The sequence below is a fragment of the Salvelinus namaycush genome, chromosome 35, assembly GCF_016432855.1.
Source record: "Salvelinus namaycush isolate Seneca chromosome 35, SaNama_1.0, whole genome shotgun sequence".
Lineage (NCBI taxonomy): Eukaryota > Metazoa > Chordata > Actinopteri > Salmoniformes > Salmonidae > Salvelinus > Salvelinus namaycush.
In genome coordinates this window covers 12,750,155-12,772,418 of record NC_052341.1, presented here as the reverse complement: position 1 = coordinate 12,772,418, position 22,264 = coordinate 12,750,155, and the positions used below count along the sequence as shown (strand labels likewise).

General features: G+C 41.3%; 1 protein-coding gene across 1 annotated transcript in view; it reads right to left on the bottom strand.

The window, feature by feature from the left end:
* The window catches only part of LOC120029402 (lutropin-choriogonadotropic hormone receptor-like), a 52,978-nt gene extending 39,225 nt beyond the window's left edge, over positions 1-13,753 (bottom strand). Inside the window, exons 1-4 of the mRNA XM_038974623.1 lie at positions 13,548-13,753; positions 13,201-13,272; positions 624-698; positions 103-177 (exon numbers count right to left, since the gene is read on the bottom strand). Coding sequence (XP_038830551.1) covers positions 103-177; positions 624-698; positions 13,201-13,272; positions 13,548-13,753 — 428 coding nt within the window. The remainder of the gene's footprint in view (positions 1-102; positions 178-623; positions 699-13,200; positions 13,273-13,547) is intronic.
* Positions 13,754-22,264: the final 8,511 nt, after the last annotated feature.

Sequence of the window (22,264 nt, the reverse complement as noted above, 5' to 3'; positions counted from 1 at the left end):
CAAGTAAATAAAATGCCAAAATGGAATATTGACAAACTGAGTTGTTGTAGCTGGAATTACAGTAGTATGGTAACTAACAATAATATTGCCATAAAAGCTTACAGGTATCTCAGCTTGGGCAGATCAGTGAAGGCCCCCTTCTCTATACTGATCAGATTTCTGATGTTCTGTATCTGTCTAAGGAATAAAAGAAAGCATCACAATAAACATTTATTTAGAACATTTTAACATTGATTTCCAATATCCCAATCAAGTAACATATTTTTACTCATGATAAGTGCACTTGTGAATCATACTTGTACATTTTTTTGTTACAGGAATATTCTGTCCAGGAATGAAGAGGATTAAGTAAATAAGTAATATTCTGCATGAATTGTTGTGTTCAATCCACACAAATGGATTTAGAAAAAAGTTCAAAGACCCACAACAAAATCCTCAAATAAACCACAGTCTATTACAGTAACTTATTAGGGTAGGAGACACATACTATGAAAATGTAAACACAGTCAAATCCATAGCCTCCAATGGAACAAAACGTTATCTCACCAATTAAAACCTTCAGAACTGGGAGAGGAAAATTCTGTAATATGGTGTGTGTGTGTGTGTGTGTGTGTGACACTTACATCTCAGTCAGGCTGTGGAGAGAGAGGAGTGCATGGTTTCTTATGTACCTGGTGCAGTCACTCTGAGATATCTCACTGTAGCAGAAAAAAAGACAGCATAATGTAAATTCACATTATAAAGGAATATTCTCCTTAATCATAAAATAGAGACAGAATATGCAGAGACTAAACTGCAAATGGATCGCAAAGTCAAATAAGAAGTATTCTGATAAGGCCAAAGGGAATAGGATCAGAGAGGCTCTAGTGACATGCCCTTGACTGATGATGCCCTTGCTACCCTCCAACCCATCCCCCATCCCAAATCAACCTTCCACACCCTCTCAACCCCTTTCTTCTATTGTTAATTATACTTTATTTATAGACCTCCGTACGTTTTACCCTTCCAGTCCACCGTACCACCCACTGATATGTAATTAACCAACACTTTTCTTTAGATAGCCTTTAAGATTCCATCTTAAACCAGATAATTAAACCTAGCGACACACTCTGCTTATATTTTCCCTCAGCCCTGTGTGAGTGTGTGTGTGTTTGTACCTCTCTTCTTAAGTTGTTGCATAACATCTTAATTACTGTTACTTTTGTGAAACGATTAAAAATCTATTTCATTTCAGAGCATCCTCCCACATGGAGGAGAGGCTGAGCCATGATTTCCAACCAATGTGAGTCATCCATGACAAGACAATACCATCTGAACTCCACCACAGCAAATTAGCCAGTGTGACCTAGGACTGGATTAAATCAGATTGACATCAGCATATTGGTTGTTCTGGTGATGTCGGAGGTGGAACTGCGTTCGAGCTGTCATATCCACAAGCGGCTCGTTGCAACCTACTATGATCCGACAAATCCCATGCAGCCGTGTAAGAAATTCATGCAGCCGTTCAAACACTCAAATTAGACTGATAGGCTATAAATCCCACATCCAAATTAACATGAAAACCTGGAATGGCCTAACATCAATGGTTTGACATTTGAGGGTCATTATTTCTCACATAGATGCAGCCTACACTTTCTAGCATTGTTTTGAACTTTAACGCAGTAGGGATAATAAGGAAGTGAGTGGTTTGTGACACAAGAGCAGCAGCTTACCGATATGTCAGTTTTAACCACGGTAACACCTCCAACACCATCAAAACATCTGCTATGTGGATGTTGCCCAAAGCTGGTTAACACTGGTTAACACTCGATCTGATTGAATCTATGCCCTAGTGTTGATTTTTCAGTGTAACATTTCTAGAGTTGCAAAGTCTTGATTCAGGAGTTGATTTAACACTGCATCAGATAACATTGTCCCACTCAAGTGTAAAATTATCTTTATCGTTACACCCACTATGTGCATAACACTGAAACATGAATGGGGTCAGTCAGGACAGAAACATTTACTGTGTCACCCCGAACTTGAAGACATGAGTTACACAGGGGTCATGTAGGCTATTTCTTATGGCTGCAGGGGCAGTATTGAGTAGCTTGGATGAAAAGGTGCCCAGAGGTGCCCAGAGTAAACTGCCTGCTCCTCAGTCCCAGTTGCTAACATATGCATATTATTATTAGTATTGGATGGAAAACACTCTGAAGTTTCTAAAACTGTTTGAATGATGTCTGTGAGTATAACATAACTCATATGGCAGGCAAAAATCTGAGAAAAAAATACAACCAGGAAGTGGGAAATCTGAGGTTTGTAGGTTTTCAACTCATCGCCTATCGTGGGATATGGGTCAGTTTGCACTTCCTACGGCTTCCACTAGATGTCAACAGTCTTTAGAACCTTGTCTGATGCTTCTACTGTGAAGTGGGGCCGAAGGAGAGGGGAATGAGTAAGGTCTGCCATGAGCTGACCATGCTCTGACCATGCGCGTTCACATGAGAGGGAGCTCTGTTCCATTGCACTTCTGAAGACGATGGAATTCTCCGGTTGGAACATTATTGAAGATTTATGTTAAAAACATCCTAAAGATTGATTCAATACATCGTTTGACATGTTTCTACTGACTGTTACGGAACTTTTTGACATTTCGTCTGCTTTTAGTGAACGCGCTTCGTAACTTTGGATTTGTTTACCAAACGCGCTAACAAAAGTAGCTATTTGGACATAAATGATGGACATTACCGAACAAAACCAACATTTCTTGTGGAAGTGGGAGTCCTGGGAGTGCATTCCAACGAAGATCAGCAAAGGTAAGTGAAGATTTATAATGCTATTTATGACTTTTGTTGACTCCACAATTTGGCGGGTAACTGTATGGCTTCCTTTTGTGGCTGAACGCTGTTCTCAGATTATTGAATATTGTGCTTTTGCCGTAAAGCTTTTTTGAAATCTGACACAGCGGTTGCATTAAGAACAAGTTTATCTTTAATTCTATGTAAAACATGTATCTTTCATCAAAGTTTATGATGAGTATTTCTGTTATTTGATGTGGCTCTCTGCAATTTCTCCGGATATTTTGGAGGCATTTCTGAACATGGCGCCAATGTAAACTGAGGTTTTTGGATATAAATATGAACTTTATCAAACAAAACATATATGTATTGTGTAACATGAAGTCCTATGAGTGTCATCTGATGAAGATCATCAAAGGTTAGTGATTCATTTTATCTCTATTTCTGCTTTTTGTGACTCCTGTCTTTGGCTGGAAAAATGGCTGTGTTTTTCTGTGATTTTGCGGTGACCTAACATAATTTGTGGTGCTTTCGCTGTAAAGCTTTTTTGAAATCGGACACTGTGGTGGGATTAACAAGAAGTGTATCTTTAAAATGGTGTGAAATACTTGTATGCTTGAGGAATTTTAATTATGAGATTTCTGTTGTTTGAATTTGGCGCCCTGCACTTTCACTGGCGGTTGTCATATCGATCCCGTTAACGGGATTTCAGCCCTAAGAAGTTTTAACAGTGTCACTGCCACTTGGGCATATGAGATTGAAGTGACAGAGACATCACATCATAATGGAAACAAAAAACAAAGCCTCCATCGATGCACTACTGCTTGGATTAAAAAAATTATCAGAACATGATGAGAGCCAGACCTGGCCCACTTCTGGACCGCAATTCCAAGTGGTAACTGGGCTACATAGTAAATGGTAACCTTGCAGATGTGGTGGATACATGTGGTGTCTGGACTGTTCTTAACTTTGTGACCTCATAAGCATGGGGTGAACCTCTCTTGGAGAGTGTTTAATAAATCAATACAGGTAGTCCTGCCCTGTTCCTCAACGATCAGTGTATTATGATACTGTTAGCAAGCTATAACACACACAATATTTGGTTAAATGTTACTCAATGTTTAATTAACTGATTAATGGTGTTAAGAATTAACAAAAATTCAGGAGAGAGGACTACACTTGAATGTAACACTTAGCTAGTTGCCAATTTAACAATCACCAGCTGCTAACCATTGACAATCAGCCTCCACTACTGTTGGCAACACTTAACTAGTTGCCTTGAACGTAGCTCCTCAAACAAGCTCCAGCTGCTACTAACTGATAACCAGTCTCCAACTGTTCTCACTCTCCTTAATCACCAATACCACCCTGTTTAAACCTGACCAAACAGTCATTCATCCTCTTTGTTTTGTGTTGCATGCTCTCTGTGCTGCATTTCAAGACACTGTGAGTTACCAGCCTCAAAATCATTGTCACCTTCTATCTCGTATTACTTACATTCCTTCAAGGATCTCCTTAGGGGATTGCCATCCTTACAGCAGCCCAACTACCACGGCCTGACGGTGATGTCTACCTGAAACTCCAAGCCAAAAACTACAGAGTAAACCCCTAAGGATCCTTCATCTGCAGTCCTTGGCTTCATCCGGTCTATTCTCATTCCCCTCCTGAATCCTTATTCTTACATCCATTCTATTTCTGCAATAAATATTCTAAACCCATTTCAATTGCTGGTCCTTAAACTCATATAAAGAGATAATGATAGCTTAGGGGGCTGCAATAAACCTCAACCAAAATCTAAAATCGGACACTAATTGAGTTATCAGTAAGTAGACAGCTGCATCCTGATCAGATCAGGGGAAGCTTGTTCCCCTGGCCATAGGAGTTAGCAAGTCAGCACAAACAGATCTGGAACCAGGCTACAGTAAGCCACCCCCCCCTGATGGAATACCATAATATGGGTCTTGCCAATTGGCTTGTAAGTGGTGTGGGTTCCTTGACTCAAAAGCCAAGCTGGGGTAAAGCTGTCAGCCCAGATGAGGGATTCACCCAGCTATACCTGCAATGATTTGTTAGATGGGATCTGGATGTACAGTCGTGGGAAAAAGTTTTGAGAATGACACAAATATTAATTTCCACAAAGTTTGCTGCTTCAGTGTCTTTAGGTATTTTTGTCAGATGTTACTATGGAATACTGAAGTATAATTACAAATATTTCATAAGTGTCAAAGGCTTTTATTGACCATTACATGAAGTTGATGCAAAGAGTCAATATTTGCACTGTTGACCCTTCTTTTTCAAGACCTCTGCAATCCGCCCTGGCATGCTGTCAATTAACTTCTGGGCCACATCCTGACTGATGGCAGCCCATTCTTGCATAATCAATGCTTGGAGTTTGTCAGAATTTGTGGGTTTTTGTTTGTCCACCCGCCTCTTGAGGATTGACCACAGGTTCTCAATGGGATTAAGGTCTGGGGAGTTTCCTGGCCATGGACCCAAAATATCGATGTTTTGTTCCCCGAGCCACTTAGTTATCACTTTTGCCTTATGGCAAGGTGCTCTATCATGCTGGAAAAGGCATTGTTCGTCACCAAACTGTTCCTGGATGGTTGGGAGAAGTTGCTCTCGGAGGATGTGTTGGTACCATTCTTTATTCATGGCTGTGTTCTTAGGCAAAATTGTGAGTGAGCCCACTCCCTTGGCTGAGAAGCAACCCCACACATGAATAGTCTCAGGATGCTTTACTGTTGGCATGACACAGGACTGATGGTAGCGCTCACCTTGTCTTCTTCGGACAAGCTTTTTTCCGGATTCTCCAAACAATCGGAAAGGGGATTTATCAGAGAAAATGACTTTACCCCAGTCCTCAGCAGTCCAATCCCTGTACCATTTGCAGAATATCAGTCTGTCCCTCATGTTTTTCCTGGAGAGAAGTGGCTTCTTTGCTGCCATTCTTGACACCAGGCCATCCTCCAAAAGTCTTTGCCTCACTGTGCATGCAGATGCACTCACACCTGCCTGCTGACATCCCTGAGCAAGCTCTGTACTGGTGGTGCCCCGATCCCGCAGCTGAATCAACTTTAGGAGACGTCCTGGCGCTTGCTGGACTTTCTTGGACACCCTGAAGCCTTCGTCACAACAATTGAGCCGCTCTCCTTGAAGTTCTTGATGATCCGATAAATGGTAGATTTAGGTGAAATCTTACTGGCAGCAATATCCTTGCCTGTGAAGCCCTTTTTGTGCAAAGCAATGATGACGGCACGTGTTTCCTTGCAGGTAACCATGGTTGACAGAGGAAGAACAGTGATTCCAAGCACCACCCTCCTTTTGAAGCTTCCAGTCTGTTATTCAAACTCAATCAGCATGACAGAGTGAGCTCCAGCCTTGTCCTCGTCAACACTCACACCTGTATTAACGAGAGAATCACTGACATGTTGTCAGCTGGTCCTATTGTGGCAGGGCTGAAATGCAGTGTAAATGTTTTTGGGGGATTCAGTTCATTTGCATAGCAAAGAGGAACTTTGCAATTAATTGCAATTCATCTGATCACTCTTCATAACATTCTGGAGTATATGCAAATTACCATCATACAAACTGAGGCAGCAGACTTTGAAAATTAATATTTGTGTCATTCTCAAAACTGCTGGCAATGACTGTACATTCATCATATATATGATGATATAAAGTTGAAGTCCTACATTTACATACACTTAGATTGGAGTCATTAAAACTCGCTTTTCAACCATTCCACAAATTTCTTGTTAACAGACTATAGTTTTGGCAAGTCGGTTAGGACATCTACTTTTGTGCATGACAAGTATTTTTTCCAACAATTGTTTACAGACAGATTATTTCACTTGTCATTCACTGTATCTGTCACGACTTCCTCCGAAGTCGGTCCCTCTCCTTGTTCGGGCGACGTTCGGCGGTCGACGTTGCCGGTCTTCTAGCCATCGCCGATCCACCTTTCATTTTCCATTTGTTTTGTCTTGTCTTACATCACACCTGGTTTCAATCCATTACATGTTGTGTATTTAACCCTCTGTTCCCCTCATGTCCTTGTCCGGTATTGTTGATTGTAAGAGTTTGTGCACGTTATGTCTGGCGTGCGTAGGGTTTTGTCCCATTGTATTTATTTATTTGTGTTGTTCACTGTGATTTTATTATTAAACTGCACCGTTGTAGCAGTCTTTGCTCTCCTGCGCCTGACTTCTCTGCCGCCAGTACGCACACATTACAGAATACCGGACCAAACTACGCACACATTACAGTATCACAATTCCAGTTGGCCAGAAGTTTACATACACTAAGTTGACTGTGCCTTTAAACAGCTTGGAAAATTCCAGAAAATTATGTCATGGCTTTAGAAGCTTCTGATAGGCTAATTGACATAATTTGAGTCAATTGGAGGTGTACCTGTGGATGTCTTTCAAGGCCTACCTTCAAACTCAGTGCCTCTTTGCTTGACATCATGGGAAAATCAAAAGAAATCAGCCAAGACCTCAGAAAAAAAATCGTAGACCTCCACAATTCTGGTTCATCCTTAGCAGCAATTTCCAAACGCCTGAAGATACCACGTTCATCTGTACAAACAATAGTACCCAAGTATAAACACCATGGGACCACGCAGCCGTCATACCGCTCAGGAAGGAGACGCGTTCTGTCTCCTAGAGATGAACCTACTTTGATGCGAAAAGTGCAAATCAATCCCAGAACAACAGCAAAGGACCTTGTGAAGATGCTGAAGGAAACAGGTACAAAAGTATCTATATCCACAGTAAAACAAGTCCTATATCGACATAACCTTAAAGGCCGCTCAGCAAGGAAGAAAGAAGCCACTGCTCCAAATCCGCCATAAAAAAAGCCTGACTACGGTTTGCAACTGCACATGGGGACAAAGATTGTACTTTTTGGAGAAATGTCCTCTGGTCTGATGAAACAAAAACAGAACTGTTTGGCCATAATGACCATCGTTGTGTTTGGAAGAAAAAGGGAGAGGTGTAACGCTCGTTGTTGTAAGAATGATGGTCGGACCAAGATGCAGCGTGGGGTAGGTTAATCATATTTTATTTATGATAACCAGCAAAAAACAAGAAAGAGTAACAAACGAAACGTTCAGCTTTGTAGGGCTAAAAAGCAACATTACAAAAACAAGATCCCACAACAAGCATGTGGGAAAAGGATGCCTAAATATGATCCCCAATCAGAGACAACGATAGACAGCTGCCTCTGACTGGGAACCATACCAGGCCAACATAGAAATAACAAAACTAGAATGCCCACCCTAGTCACACCCTGACCTAACCAAAATAGAGAGTAAAAAGGCTCTCTAAGGTCAGGGCGTGACAGGAGGCTTGCAAGCCGAAGAACACCATCCCAACCATGAAGCACGGGGGTGTCAGCATCATGTTGTGGGGGTGCTTTGCTGCAGGAGGGACTGGTGCACTTCACAAAATAAATGGCATGATGAGAAGGAAAATTATGTGGATATATTGAAATAACATCTCAAGACATCAGTCAGGAAGTTAAAGCTTGGTCGCAAATGGGTCTTCCAAATGGACAATGACCCCAAGCAAACGTCCAAAGTTGTGGCAAAATGGCTTAAGGACAGCAAAGTCAAGGTATTGGAGTGGCCATCACAAAGCCCTGTCCTCAATCCCATAGAAAATTTGTTGGCATAACTGAAAAAGCATGTGCGAGCAAGGAGGCCTACAAACCTGACTCAGTTACACCATCTCTGTCAGGAGGAATGGGCCAAAATTCACCCAACTTTTTGTGGGAAGCTTGTGGAAGGCTACCCAAAACATTTGACCCAAGTTAAACAATTTAAAGGCAATGCTACCAAATACTAATTGAGTGTATGTAAACTTCAGACCCACTGGGAATGTGATGAAAGAAATAAAAGCTGAAATAAACCATTCTCTCTACTATTATTCTTACATTTCACATTCTTAAAATAAAGTGGTGATCCGAACTGACCTAAGACAGGGAATTTTTACTAGGATTAAATGTCAGGAATTGTGTAAACTGAGTTTAAATGTATTTGGCTAACGTGTATATAGACTTCCGACTTCAACTGTAGCTTAACATGAGTTGACAAGTACTAAGTATTCTTTGTGGTGAGGATACTTGGGATTCAGCCTCACCTGGCCTCAACCTCTTGGTTGACAGCAAACTGACCTTCCTGCCACACCATCAGGTCAGTAAGAGTGACAGAGATCAGCCAAAGTAAGTTACTGTGTATTTTACAATAACTACTTGCAGCAAGCTGACCATAAATTATAATAAAATAAGCATGAACTAGGCTGGGCGATATGGCCAAAATATCATATCACAATATTTTAAGTTTTTGATGGTATTTGATGTTTTGGAATAATTAAAGTTCTAAATATGCTTTATGAGTAGTTCATGACCCTAGGGTGGCAACACATAAATTATAAGTGATTTCAATGGGGCATTCTACATTCTAATTGTTTTATACTGTTCAAACCAACCTCAACCCCAAAAATGTTTCAGCATTTTCAAAAATATTCTGCATTTCCTGCACTCATGTTATAATTTCCCCACTTTGTCACGTAGGGCTGCATGATATGAGCCAACAATCTAGGCCTAATTAATTGGTGAACTGTTGGAATCATAGAAATATAATGATTATTCAAATTCTATATTTGGATAGCAGGCAGCACTTTAAATACATAGTTTTTTTGGGGAACTCAGTCTGGGTCTCAACTTTTACAAGGTAGAATTGTAGAATACACAAGGTGCAATATCGAAATTTGGTTGTGCACCAACAGTTTTTCTCTTGTTATGTCAGTCACTAATAGTCACTCAATTATCCCACGTCAGCTAAAATGTTGTAGATTGGTAAATTAGTCTAGCATCCAGCTTTCTAAACTTACAGTAATCAAGGTCAAATTATTTCCCTACAAAACCATCAACTCCCAACTAAACCATCGACTTGATACCATCGATGATACTGCATAAGTTTACAAAGATAAGTCAATAAGTTGATGGTGTAGTAGGGAGTTGATGGTGTAGTCCCTACTACACCATCGACTCCCTACTACACCATCGACTCCCTACTACACCATCGACTTTTAAAATAAAAAGTGTGCTGTTTAAAATAATCTGATACTGCATAAGTTTACAAAGATAAGTCAATAAGTTGATGGTGTAGTAGGGAGTTGATGGTGTAGTCCCTACTACACCATCGACTCCCTACTACACCATCAACTCCCTACTACACCATCAACTTATTGACTTATCTTTGTAAACTTATGCAGTATCAGATTATTTTAAACAGCACACTACCTTACACTATCTACATTTTTTTTGTCTTCAGAAATAGACCGTGGGAGAACATCAGCCATGAGTAGGCCTAAGTATAGCCTTGCACGAGCCTTGGCTCATAGTTTAAAGTTTTATTAGTCGTATGTGGGGATAGACATGGTATACACGCCCAATGAAATGCTTACTTGCAGGTTCCTTCTCGACAATACAACAACTATAATAAATAATACAAGATAAGAATACTCATAGGAGCAGGAGACTATTTCCTGTTTCTGTAGCATGAGGCAGCTTGATGTACAAGTAATCCCTCAGAACAAGATGCTAGTCTATCACAGGGCCTTACCCCCACTCCATCTCCTAAATGCTGAGTGTCAAGCAGAGACGCATTGGGTCCCATTTTCAGTCTTTGATATGACTCGGCCAGGGAATAAACTCCCAACCTTCCGGCTGTCATAACTCTCCTGTGACGATCTGAAGGATCAGGTTACAGGGGGGTCCGCTCTACAGAGAGCTCTCTCTCTTGGGGGGGAGAGCGGGAAGTCGACTGTTTTATGGTCGGTCATAAAATGCCCCTATGCTCTGTAGTGTTCGAGATTGGAATGTAAACTGTGGAACACAGAGAAACCCTTGGACATCAAACGTTTGAATAATTAAACAATGTTTCTATTTTGAATGAGAATGATCCATGGACACTTAAAGGACAGTCATGTCGAGTGTGTTTCATTTGTTGATCTCATGAAGGACAGGAAACATACATAACTGTATCTCAGTCAGGTTTACATCTAAATATTGTGAAACGTATGTGATTAAACATTAAACTATTTGTGAAAAGATGTAATGTGATGTTAACCTTCTAAATGAAAGTATGGATTTTCATATAAAGTTGTAACTAGTCAGTGGCCACACCCCCGTGAGCCCAGACATCACATTAGGCGTCATAGAACCACCCCTTCTTCCACAGAGTATAAAACCTAGCTCCTATGAAATGTACATTAGACCAGAAAATATGGAGCAATGCTACATGTTGAAATGGTTAAGAACTACACCGCTATAGACCACACAAACCACGGTGTAAGCTAAGGTCGCAAATGGTTGAATTTATAAGACCAAAACGTGCTGGGTGACGCTGGACGCTGGTGTGTGAAGCGGTTTAAACTACAACTCTACCAAAGGACAAGACCAGAGGACGTGGAGATCATTCCCACGTTGAAATGGTGAAGACATCTAGAAACGAAAGAATAATTATTCAGACTGCAGCTGTTTAAATACTTTAGTCTGGTAAACGCATCCTATTCTAATAAGATTTCCGAATGGTTCTCTGAAGTATCCATTATAACAACTACGACAGACTGTGACTTCCGGGGAAAGCAACCAGAGACTTTTCTGTCGACTCTCTCCAGCAGATGGACCGGCGACCACAGAGAGAGACAGCAAGACATACACTCGTAAATATGTAAATTGCAATTTCTTTTCAAATGAGCGGTCGTTCATGTAAAGTATTAGCACTTTCTATTAGTGTAGTTATCAGCTATGAGTTTCCCGCTATTGAGCGGTCCCCACCCCATTTCCTTTGTCTACCAAGTCATCATATCTGTTTCGTCCGCTAGGGACTTTCTTTGTATCATGTATGAACTAATTGTGTGTTTTCATGTATTTCTGTGATTTGATTAGTTAGTTAGTAAATAAATAATTAAGCCAATTTGTATATCACTGATTCATAATTTATGCTAGGGTTCGTGCAGATATCCAAGGGTTTGCGACGTTCAGTAATGAGAACTGATGAGGTACAATTCATTAATAAGCGACTGTTTTGATAACATATGAAAATATCTGAAGTGTTGATTCGGGAAATAGAGACTATATAAACTTTTTCCTGTGGTGCCCCGACTTCCTAGTTAATTAGAGTTTACATGATTAGTTTAATCACGTAATAATAATTGTACATAGAGAATTGATTTGATAAAATAAGTCTTCACATTTAATGGTAGTCACAGACACAACACAGCGGACACTCTAACCATAAGGCCAGTGAGTTGGTTCATCAACCACGCTTATCATTATTTCACAAATAGTAACCAACAATTTGTTCATATGAATTGACATGCTTTTGATCTCCTAAATAGTGGGTGAAAGGTAATACATCATAAATAAATGTAGGTCAAACTACTTCCTCTAAAAGGATGTGTGTATGTAGGCAACTCTGTACTGTCTTAGTTCTTATTACTTATTTATATAATAAGAAAGACTCCGAATACAAGGAAATGAACTGGAGCTTCACATTTACTAAAATGAGTTAGTACCAGAATAACATAGAACAACACTGCACATGATCAAGGGTGCTCCATTCTTAAAGGGGACATCAGTAATTAACAGAACATCATCCAAAGATACCCATCCATGTGGACATCTCCTTTCCTCTTCTTAAAGCCCCCATACAGTCTTTCACTGTATGTCTATTGAATCACAGTGTGTGTTTATTTAATGAAAATAACTCCAAACATATTTTTTATATTTCCCTGAGCCTCCTTTTGCCATTGAAATGCTCAGTCTGACAGTGTGGGCATGTTGATAAAATGTAAATATTTAAATACACAGCCCTGGTTGGTGGATAAAAATCGTCTCTAGACTCTAGAGCCTACCCGCTTCCAAAAGTCATTGGTCAGACTAATTAGGTCTGATTGCGATGTCATGCTTTGGGCCAAAAGCACCATCCCACCTGAACAGGCTGAAATTCCAGGGCGCCCCCTCACACACAAAAAAACACCTCTTACACTAAAAGGCCATTATCTGAGTGTTACTTTGACCTCATAGTGTGGAAATATTTTTAAAATGTTGACTGTACTGCCACTTTAACATGCATTTAGATAAATGTTTCATACAATATAACGATAGATTATCACACCTTTCATAAAAGCTACCAGCAGTATGTCTTCCACAAAACAAATACGTTTATAACTGAGCACTAGTCAAGTTTTAAACAGCCTCATGAAGCTTTGCAGATCTATAACATTGAAAAGGCAAACCCAGAGTTAAACTGAAAATGTGTAATAGGGCTAAAGGAATACTGACAGTGCTATATGTCACAGGTGAAAAGGGCTTAATAAATACATTTAATTGATTGATTGAAACTTACATTCTGGAAACGTTGATCAGTCCTCTGAAGGCATTGCTTGGAACTTCATTCAACGGCAGATGAGTTAGTCTTCTAAAGATTATACACAAGGAAAAAACTTGTTTTAAAAACATGTAGTCTAAGGTCTTGCTGGCTGCTGGCAACCAGATCACAGAGCATTTCTTATTATTCTGTATGTAAATCTGTGACAGTCCATTTAGTATGATATGTTATGTTTCATATGGTATGGTATGTGTCGGGCAAATTAAGTGTCGGGCAAATTAAAAACAATGGGTAGATATTGACGCTATAATGTAATATATGCACAATCCCTCCACCAAAACGGAATGACATTTTAGGGTACTTACAAGTTTCGAATAAACGATGGAGCGGCTTGGGACCTCAGTTGCGTTTCCCTCGTGCAACTGAGTTTCTCTCCCGTGTCTTTGTAACATGTATCGCTCTTCAATGAACATTTGCAAATCGACGGACAAGTGAAAGTCCAGCAGGAGCGCAAATTCAGAACAACAGACAGCGCGAGAAGAACCCACACCGTCCGCCTTGCTGGTGCCATCCTATAGGCTACCTGGGCATTGATTAACCGCTTCCCTTTTCTCCCCAATTGTCACTTTCTAAAGAGAACTCAAATAAAACCGACCTCAGATAGACGAACCTAGGTAGCCAACCTAACAAAGCAAATTGAAGCGGAGGAGAAGAGAGGACCATTATAATTTCCACCTGCCCTGCGCTAATGCAAAGTCCTGTATTTTCCTGGGGTGCGTCACTCAGTAAGTCAGCATTCAACAAGTTTACAGTTAGAGCCCAGCCCTGACAGGATCACAACATAACCGCTCTACTCTCTCCACATTAAAAAGCCAAATTATACAAGAAAAAAATGCTGGGTTAAAAACAACTCAATTTGGGTAAATGTTTGGTTATTTGGGTTATTTTGACCCAGCTAGTTCACAAACAACAGATTGTTTTCCTTAAATTGGGTTGTTGATGCTGGGTTATTGAGCTATTATACACTGGGTCAGAGCAGAAGACTGGAGGCGTGGCTTAGTAGAACTAAGTTCCTCGGTGTACACATCACATCACGGACAAACTGAATTGGTCCACCCACACAGACAGCGTTGTGAAGACTTCAACCTCAGGATTCGGCTTGTCACCAAAAGCACTCACAAACTTCTACAGATGCACAATCGAGAGCATCCTGTCGGGCTGTATCACCGCCTGGTACGGCAACTGCTCCGCCCACAACCGTAAGGCTCTCCAGAGGGTAGTGAGGTCTGCACAACGCATCACCGGGGGCAAACTACCTGCCCTCCAGGACACCTACACCACCAGATGTCACAGGAAGGCCATAAAGATCATCAAGGACAACAACCACCCAAGCCACTGCCTGTTCACCCCGCTATCATCCAGAAGGCGAGGTCAATACAGGTGCATCAAAGCAGGGACCGAGAGACTGAAAAACAGCTTTTATCTCAAGGCCATCAGACTGTTAAACAGCCACCACTAACATTTAGTGGCCGCTGCCAACATACTGACTCAACTCCAGCCACTTTAATAATGGGAATTGATGGAAATTATGTAAAAATGTACCACTAGCCACTTTAAACAATGCCACTTAATATAATGTTTACATACCCTACATTACTTATCTCATATGTATATGTATATACTGTACTCTATATCATCTACTGCATCTTGCCATCTTTATGTAATACATGTATCACTAGCCACTTTAAACTATGCCACTTTATGTTTACATACCCTACATTACTCATCTCATATGTATATACTGTACTCGATACCATCTACTGCATCTTGCCTATGCCGTTCTGTACCATCACTCATTCATATATCTTTATGTACATATTCTTTATCCCTTTACACTTGTGTGTATAAGGTAGTAGTTGTGGAATTGTTAGGTTAGATTACTTGTTGGTTATTACTGCATTGTCGGAACTAGAAGCACAAGCATTTCGCTACACTCGCATTAACATCTGCTAACCATGTGTATGTGACAAATACAATTTTATTTTATTTATTTTTTATTTAGTAGGGGCGTGGCTTTTAGATAGTATCTTTTTGGGCCACTTGAGAGTAAATGTAATTCCGGTTAATCTGTTCTGTTGCATTGTCAATGCATGTTATGGTTGAGCACTGACACTTTTGTAGCTTTAATAGGGCTTACACAATAGTATGAGTTCCTTAAGAGCCTATGCACATCCCAATGTAGGGATAGTTACTACTTTCTTATAATATTTAAGTATACATTTTATATTAAAATGTCATTTCAAAAATATTGAATGAAAATTGAAATATGCAGAGTACACACTTAAAATGATGAACATGATTGAAATTTACTCTCACGGGTGGCCAAAAATGAGCTGAAAGTCAGGCCCCTACTAAGCCACGCGTCCAGTCTTCTGATCTGACCCAGTGGATCATGGCTCAATAACCCAAGTAAGTGACCCAACTGGCTCGGTCCAAAATAACCAAACGTGTGTTCTGTCCAATATTTACCCAGCACTGGGTTGTTTTTAAAGCAGTATCTTTTGTGTAGGCAGCACTGTAGGTTAGGCTGCACGTCACTCAGTTTATGTTGTAATAGCCTGGTTAAATGCCATTTAGTGGTTCCTATAGGCCACTGCTTTGTGCAGTTTTGAGTTGTTTCCTTAGCTACTACTTTGTAATACACATTAAATTAATTTATTATTCAAAAGTATGCATTTTAAGCCTATTCGACATGGTGTAGCCCCCCAATCCCAATTCACGGCACTGGCCTACAATAAATAAAATAATGTGAACATGAATGTCATTTTACGAGGGGTGCAGGAAACCTTGGAGAGGCAGCTGTGCGGTTATATAACCCTCACTGGTGAATGGATTTAGCCTACAGTCCTGTCAAGCAGTGGACTTCTTCCTTAATTGGTCATCTCTGGTCACCTCCTCTGCTTCTCTGCAATAGGGAGTGGATTGTTGAGCATTGACTATTCAGACCTAGCATGTTTTAAGCATTTCATTGTACTGTGTACACCATGTGTATCCTGTGCATATGGCAAATACACTTCACTTGATATGGAGTGGCGGGAAGAGACACAGGCGATCATACACTTAGTAAAAAAAAGTTTTATTGTGCAATACAACAGTTTAATGGTTTGGAACAGATGTGCAGGCCAGATATATAAATGACAAAACAAAGATTTAATAAGGCAAACATTCCAGGTTAGGCCAAGCTTAAGGGCACTTGTTATATAAATAATAGTATATATAAATAACATTTATATTATCTTATTTATCTTCATACACATTACCATATTGCACTTAACTTAAACAATCACTTTTTTTACAGAAGGAAAAATAAGGAAGTAATGAGAAATAGAAATGAGAAAATAAACAGAATGAGCTGCAGGAAAGAGGGATGGTGCCATCGTGAGCATCTTTAGTGGCTTGTGAAAGTCCTTTGGCATTTTTCCTATTTTGTTGCCTTACAACCTGGAATTAAAATAGATTTTTGGGGTGGTTTGTATCATTTGATTTACACAACATGCCTACCACTTTGAAGATGCAAAATATATATTTTTTGTGAAACAAACAAGAAATAAGACAAAAAACTGATACTGTTAGCGTGCATAACTATTCACTCGCCCAAAGTCAATACACCCCCAAAGTCAATACTTTAAAGCCACCCTTTGCAGCAATTACAGCTGCAAGTCTCTTGGGGTATGTCTCTATAAGCTTGGCACATCTAGCCACTGGGATTTTGCCAATTCTTCAAGGCAAAACTGCTCCAGCTCCTTCAAGTTGGATGAGTTCTGCTGGTGTACAGCAATCTTTAAGTCATACCACAGATTCTCAATTGGATTGAGGTCTGGGCTTTGACTAGGCCATTCCAAGACATTTAAATGTTTCCCCTTAAACCACTCAAGTGTTGCTTTAGCAGTATGCTTCGGGTCATTGTCCTGCTGGAATGTGAACCTCCATCCCAGTCTCAAATCTCTGGAAGACTGAAAAAGGTTTCCCTAAAGAATTTCCCAGTATTTAGCACCCTCCATCATTCCTTCAATTTTGACCAGTTTACCAGTCCCTGCAGATGAAAAACATCCCCACAGCATGATGCTGCCACCACCATGCTTCACTGTGAGGATGGTGTTCTCGGGGTGATGAGAGGTGTTGGGTTTGCGCCAGACATAGCGTTTTCCTTGATGGCCAAAAAGCTCAAATGTAGTCTCATCTGACCAGAGTACCTTCTTCCATATGTTTGGGGAGTCTCCCACATGCCTTTTGGCGAACACCAAACGTGTTTGCTTATTTTCTTCTTTAATTAAGCAATGGCTTTTTTCTGGCCACTCTTCCATAAAGCCCAGCTCTATGGAGTGTATGGGTTAAAGTGGTCCTATGGACAGATACACCAATCTCCGCTGTGGAGCTTTGCAGCTCCCTCAGGGTTATCTTTGGTCTCTTTGTTGTTTCTCTGATTAATGCCCTCCTTAACTGAGTTTTGGTGGGCGGCCCTCTCTTGGCAGGTTTGTTGTGGTGCCATTCCATTTTTTAATAATGAATTTAATTGTGCTCTGTGGCTCGTCTGGTAGGCCCAGTGACACGAGCCTACCAGACGAGCTAAATCACTTCTATGCTCGTTTCGAGGCAAGTAACACTGAGGCATGCGTGAGAGCATCAGGTAAACAGGTCAACATACACAAGTCTGCAGGGCCAGACGGATTACCAGGACGTGTGCTCCGGGCATGTGCTGACCAACTGGCAGGTGTCTTCACTGACATTTTCAATATGTCCCTGATTGAGTCTGTAATACCAACACGTTTCAAGCAGACCCCCATAGTCCCTGTGCCCAAGAACACAAAGGCAACCTGCCTAAATGACTACAGACCCGTAGGACTCACGTCCGTAGCCATGAAGTGCTTTGAAAGGCTGGTAATGGCTCACATCAACACCATTATCCCAGAAGCCCTAGACCCACTCCAATTTGCATACCGCCAAAACAGATCCGCAGATGATGCAATCTCTATTGCACTCCACACTGCCCTTTCCCACCTGGACAAAAGGAACACTTATGTGAGAACGCTATTCATTGACTACAGCTCAGCATTCAACACCATAGTACCCCCAAATCTCATCACTAAGCTAAGGATCCTGGGACTAAACACCTCCCTCTGCAACTGGATCCTGGACTTCCTGACGGGCGCCCCCAGGTGGTGAGGGTAGGTAGCAACACATCTGCCACGCTGATCCTCAACGCTGTAGCCCCCCAGGGGTGCGTGCTCAGTCCCCTCTTGTACTCCCTGTTCACCCACAACTGCATGGCCAGGCAAGACTCCAACACCATCATTAAGTTTGCAGATGACACAACAGTGGTAGGCCTGATCACTGATAATGACGACAGCCTATAGGGAGGAGGTCAGAGACCTGGGCGGGTGGTGCCAGAGTAACAACCTCTCCCGCAACGTAACCAAGACTAAGGAGATGATTGTGGACTACATGAAAAGGAGGACCGAGTACGCCGCCCCCATCCTCATCGACAGGGCTGTAGTGGAGCAGGTTGAGAGCTTAAAGTTCCTTGGTGTCCACATCAACAACAAACTAGAATGGTCCAAACACACCAAGACAGTCGTGAAGAGGGCACGACAAAGTATATTCCTCCTCAGGAAACTAAAAAGATTTGGCATGGGTCCTGAGATCCTCAAAAGGTTCTACAGCTGCAACATCGTGAGCATCCTGACTGGTTGCATCACTGCCTGGTACTGCAATTGCTCTGCCTACGACAGCAAGGCACTACAGAGGGTAGTGCGTACGGCCCAGTACATCACTGGGGCTAAGCTGCTTGCCATCCAGGACCTCTACACCAGGCGGTGTCAGAGGAAGGCCCTAAAAATTGTCAAAGACCCCTGCCACCCCGGTCATAGACTGTTCTCTCTACTACCGCATGGCAAGCGGTAGCGGAGTGCCAAGTCTAGGACAAAAAGGCTTCTCAACAGTTTTTACCCCCAAGCCATAAGACTCCTGAACAGGTAATCAAATGGCTACCCAGACTATTTGCATTGTGTGCTCCCCCCAACCCCTCTTTTACACTGCTGCTACTCTCTGTTTATCATATATGCACAGTCACTTTAACTATACATTTATGTACATATGTACATACTACCTCAATTGGCCCGACCAACCAGTGCTCCCGAACATTGGCTAACTGGGCTATCTGCATTGTGTCCCGCCACCCACCACCCGCCAACCCTTCTTTACGCTACTGCTACTCTCTGTTCATCATATATGCATAGTCACTTTAACCATATCTACATGTACATACTACCTCAATCAGCCTGACTAACCGGTGTCCGTATGTAGCCTCGCTACTTTTATAGCCTTGCTACTGTATATAGCCTCGCTACTGTTATTTTTCACTGTCTTTTTACTGTTTTTATTTTATTTATTTCCTTACCTATTGTTCACCTATTACCTTTTCTACACTATTGGTTAGAGCCTGTAAGTAAGCATTTCACTGTAAGGTCTACACCTGTTGTATTCGGCGCACGTGACAAATAAACTTTGATTTGATTTGATCTGTACTTATCCACAACTTTGTCCCTGACCTGTAAGGAGAGCTCCTTGGTCTTCATGGTGCTGCTTCCTTGGTGGTGCACCTTGCTTTGTGGTGTTGCAGACTCTGGGGCCTTTCAGAACAGGTGTATTTCTACTGAGTTCATGTGACAGATCATGTGACACTTAGATTGCATACCAGGTGGACGTTATTTAACAAATTATGTGACTTTTGAAGGTAATTGGTTGCACCATATCTTATTTAGAGGCTTGGGGTGAATACATATGCACGCACCACTTTTCTGTTTTTTATTTTTTAGAATTTTATGAAAATATATATATTCTTAATTTCACTTCACTAATTTGGACTATTTTGTGTATGTCCATTACATGAAATCCAAATAAAAATCTATTTAAATTACAAAAAACGCCAAGGGGGTGAATACTTTTGCAAGGCACTGTAGGCAGTGAGCATCAGATGGCTGAGACCCATTTGGAAAAAGCAAGATAGGTGAAGGGGAGGATAGATGGCAGAGGAGAGGTTGAAGAGAGGAGAGATGGAAGGGAGGATTGATGGCGGGAAGGAGAAAGCAGGAAGTTCTTACTTCTCATCCTGTCAGAAGGCATCGGTCATGCTAAGATAAGAGCCTGTCAGTATGTAGAGAGAGAGAGAGAGAGAGAGAGAGAGAGAGAGAGAGAGAGAGAGAGAGAGAGAGAGAGAGAGAGAGAGAGAGAGAGAGAGAGAGAGAGAGAGAGAGAGAGAGAGAGAGAGAGAGAGAGAGAGAGAGAGAGAGAGAGAGAGAGAGAGAGAGAGAGAGAGAGAGAGAGAGAGAGAGAGAGAGAGAGAGAGAGAGAGAGAGAGAGGTGAAGAGTGGACGAGAGAGAGAGAGAGAGAGAGAGAGAGGATCTGAGAGGCGAAGAGTGGATGAGAGAGAGGGATGGAGAGAGAGCGAGGCAGTCGCAGCCTTCACCTGAGCAGGTTCACCTAGTTCTTCTGATAGGTTCATCTAAAATTACTGACCAATAATGCCAGTTCTCATTATCCAGTTATAATGCCTTGAGTCGCTACACACCAAGGTTGTTATAGTAAACTAAAACTAATCATAAGAAAACAATTTAGTCAACTTAAATAAAATAATTAACAAAACTGTTTGAAAAACTAAAACTATACTGAAACTATTATCTTTCACTCCAAAACGAACTAAAATATAAACCATCAAAATGAAATGGGGTTTTCAATGGGGTGTTCATGCTTTTTTTCTAATGGGGCTCAGCAAGATGACGTTGCCACGAGCATCACTGCAGATATTGGTCACATTTGAGTGGTAAGGCTAATGCAACCGACTGTAGGTGAAAGTCAAGGAGTAAAGTAGAGGTAGGTGCATCTGTGACAGCCAGAAGTAGGACACTAATGTGGTTTCCAACAGCAAGCCTCAGATCAACATGGCAGTGTTGCCATTGTTTATAAAAGGTTTTCTTTCTAAAGTCGAAATAAACATGTTTCTAACCCCATATCACACACTCACAAACTGAAATCATAATATAATATTGTGTGTATACGTTGTACAATCAATTAGTGTGAGAGAACCTCAAATATCACATTTACATGTGTATATCTACAGTACACATAAATCAAGGAAAATGGGTTCCTGTTTCATTTATGTCTTTGAAAAAATTGTAGACCACAAGTCTGGTTCATCCTTGGGAGCAATTTCCAAACGTCTGAAGGTACCACGTTCATCTGTACAAACAATAGTACGCAAGTATAAACACCATGGGACAACGCAGCCGTCATACCGCTCAGGAAGGAAACGAGTTCTGTCTCCTAGAGATGAACATACTTTGGTGCGAAAAGTGCAAATCAATCCCAGAACAGCAAAGGACCTTGTGAAGATGCTGGAGGAAACAGGTACAAAAGTATCTATATCCACAGTAAAACGAGTCCTATATCAACATAACCTGAAAGGCCGCTCAGCAAGGAAGAAGCCACTGCTCCAAAACAGCCATAAAAAAGCCAGACTACAGTTTGCAACTGCACATGGGGACAAAGATCGTACTTTTTGGAGAAATGTCCTCTGGTCTGATGAAACAAAAATGGGGGTGGCAGCATCATGTTGTGGGGGTGCTTTGCTGCTGGAGGGAGTGATGCACTTCACAAAATAGATGGCATCATGAGGCAAGAAAATTATGTGGATATATTGAAGCAACATCTCAAGACATCAGTCAGGAAGTTAAAGCTTGGTCGCAAATGAGTCTTCCAAATGGACAATGACCCCAAGCATACTTCCAAAGTTGTGGCAAAATGGCTTAAGGACAGCAAAGTCAAGGTATTGGAGTGGCCATCACAAAGACCTGACCTCAATCCTATTGAAAATTTGTTGGCAGAACTGAAAAAGTGTGTGCAAGCAAGGAGGCCTACAAACCTGTTTCAGTTACACCAGCTCTGTCAGAAGGAATGGGCCAAAATTCACCCAACTTTTTGTGGGAAGCTTGTGGAAGGCTACCCAAAAAGGTTGACCCAAGTTAA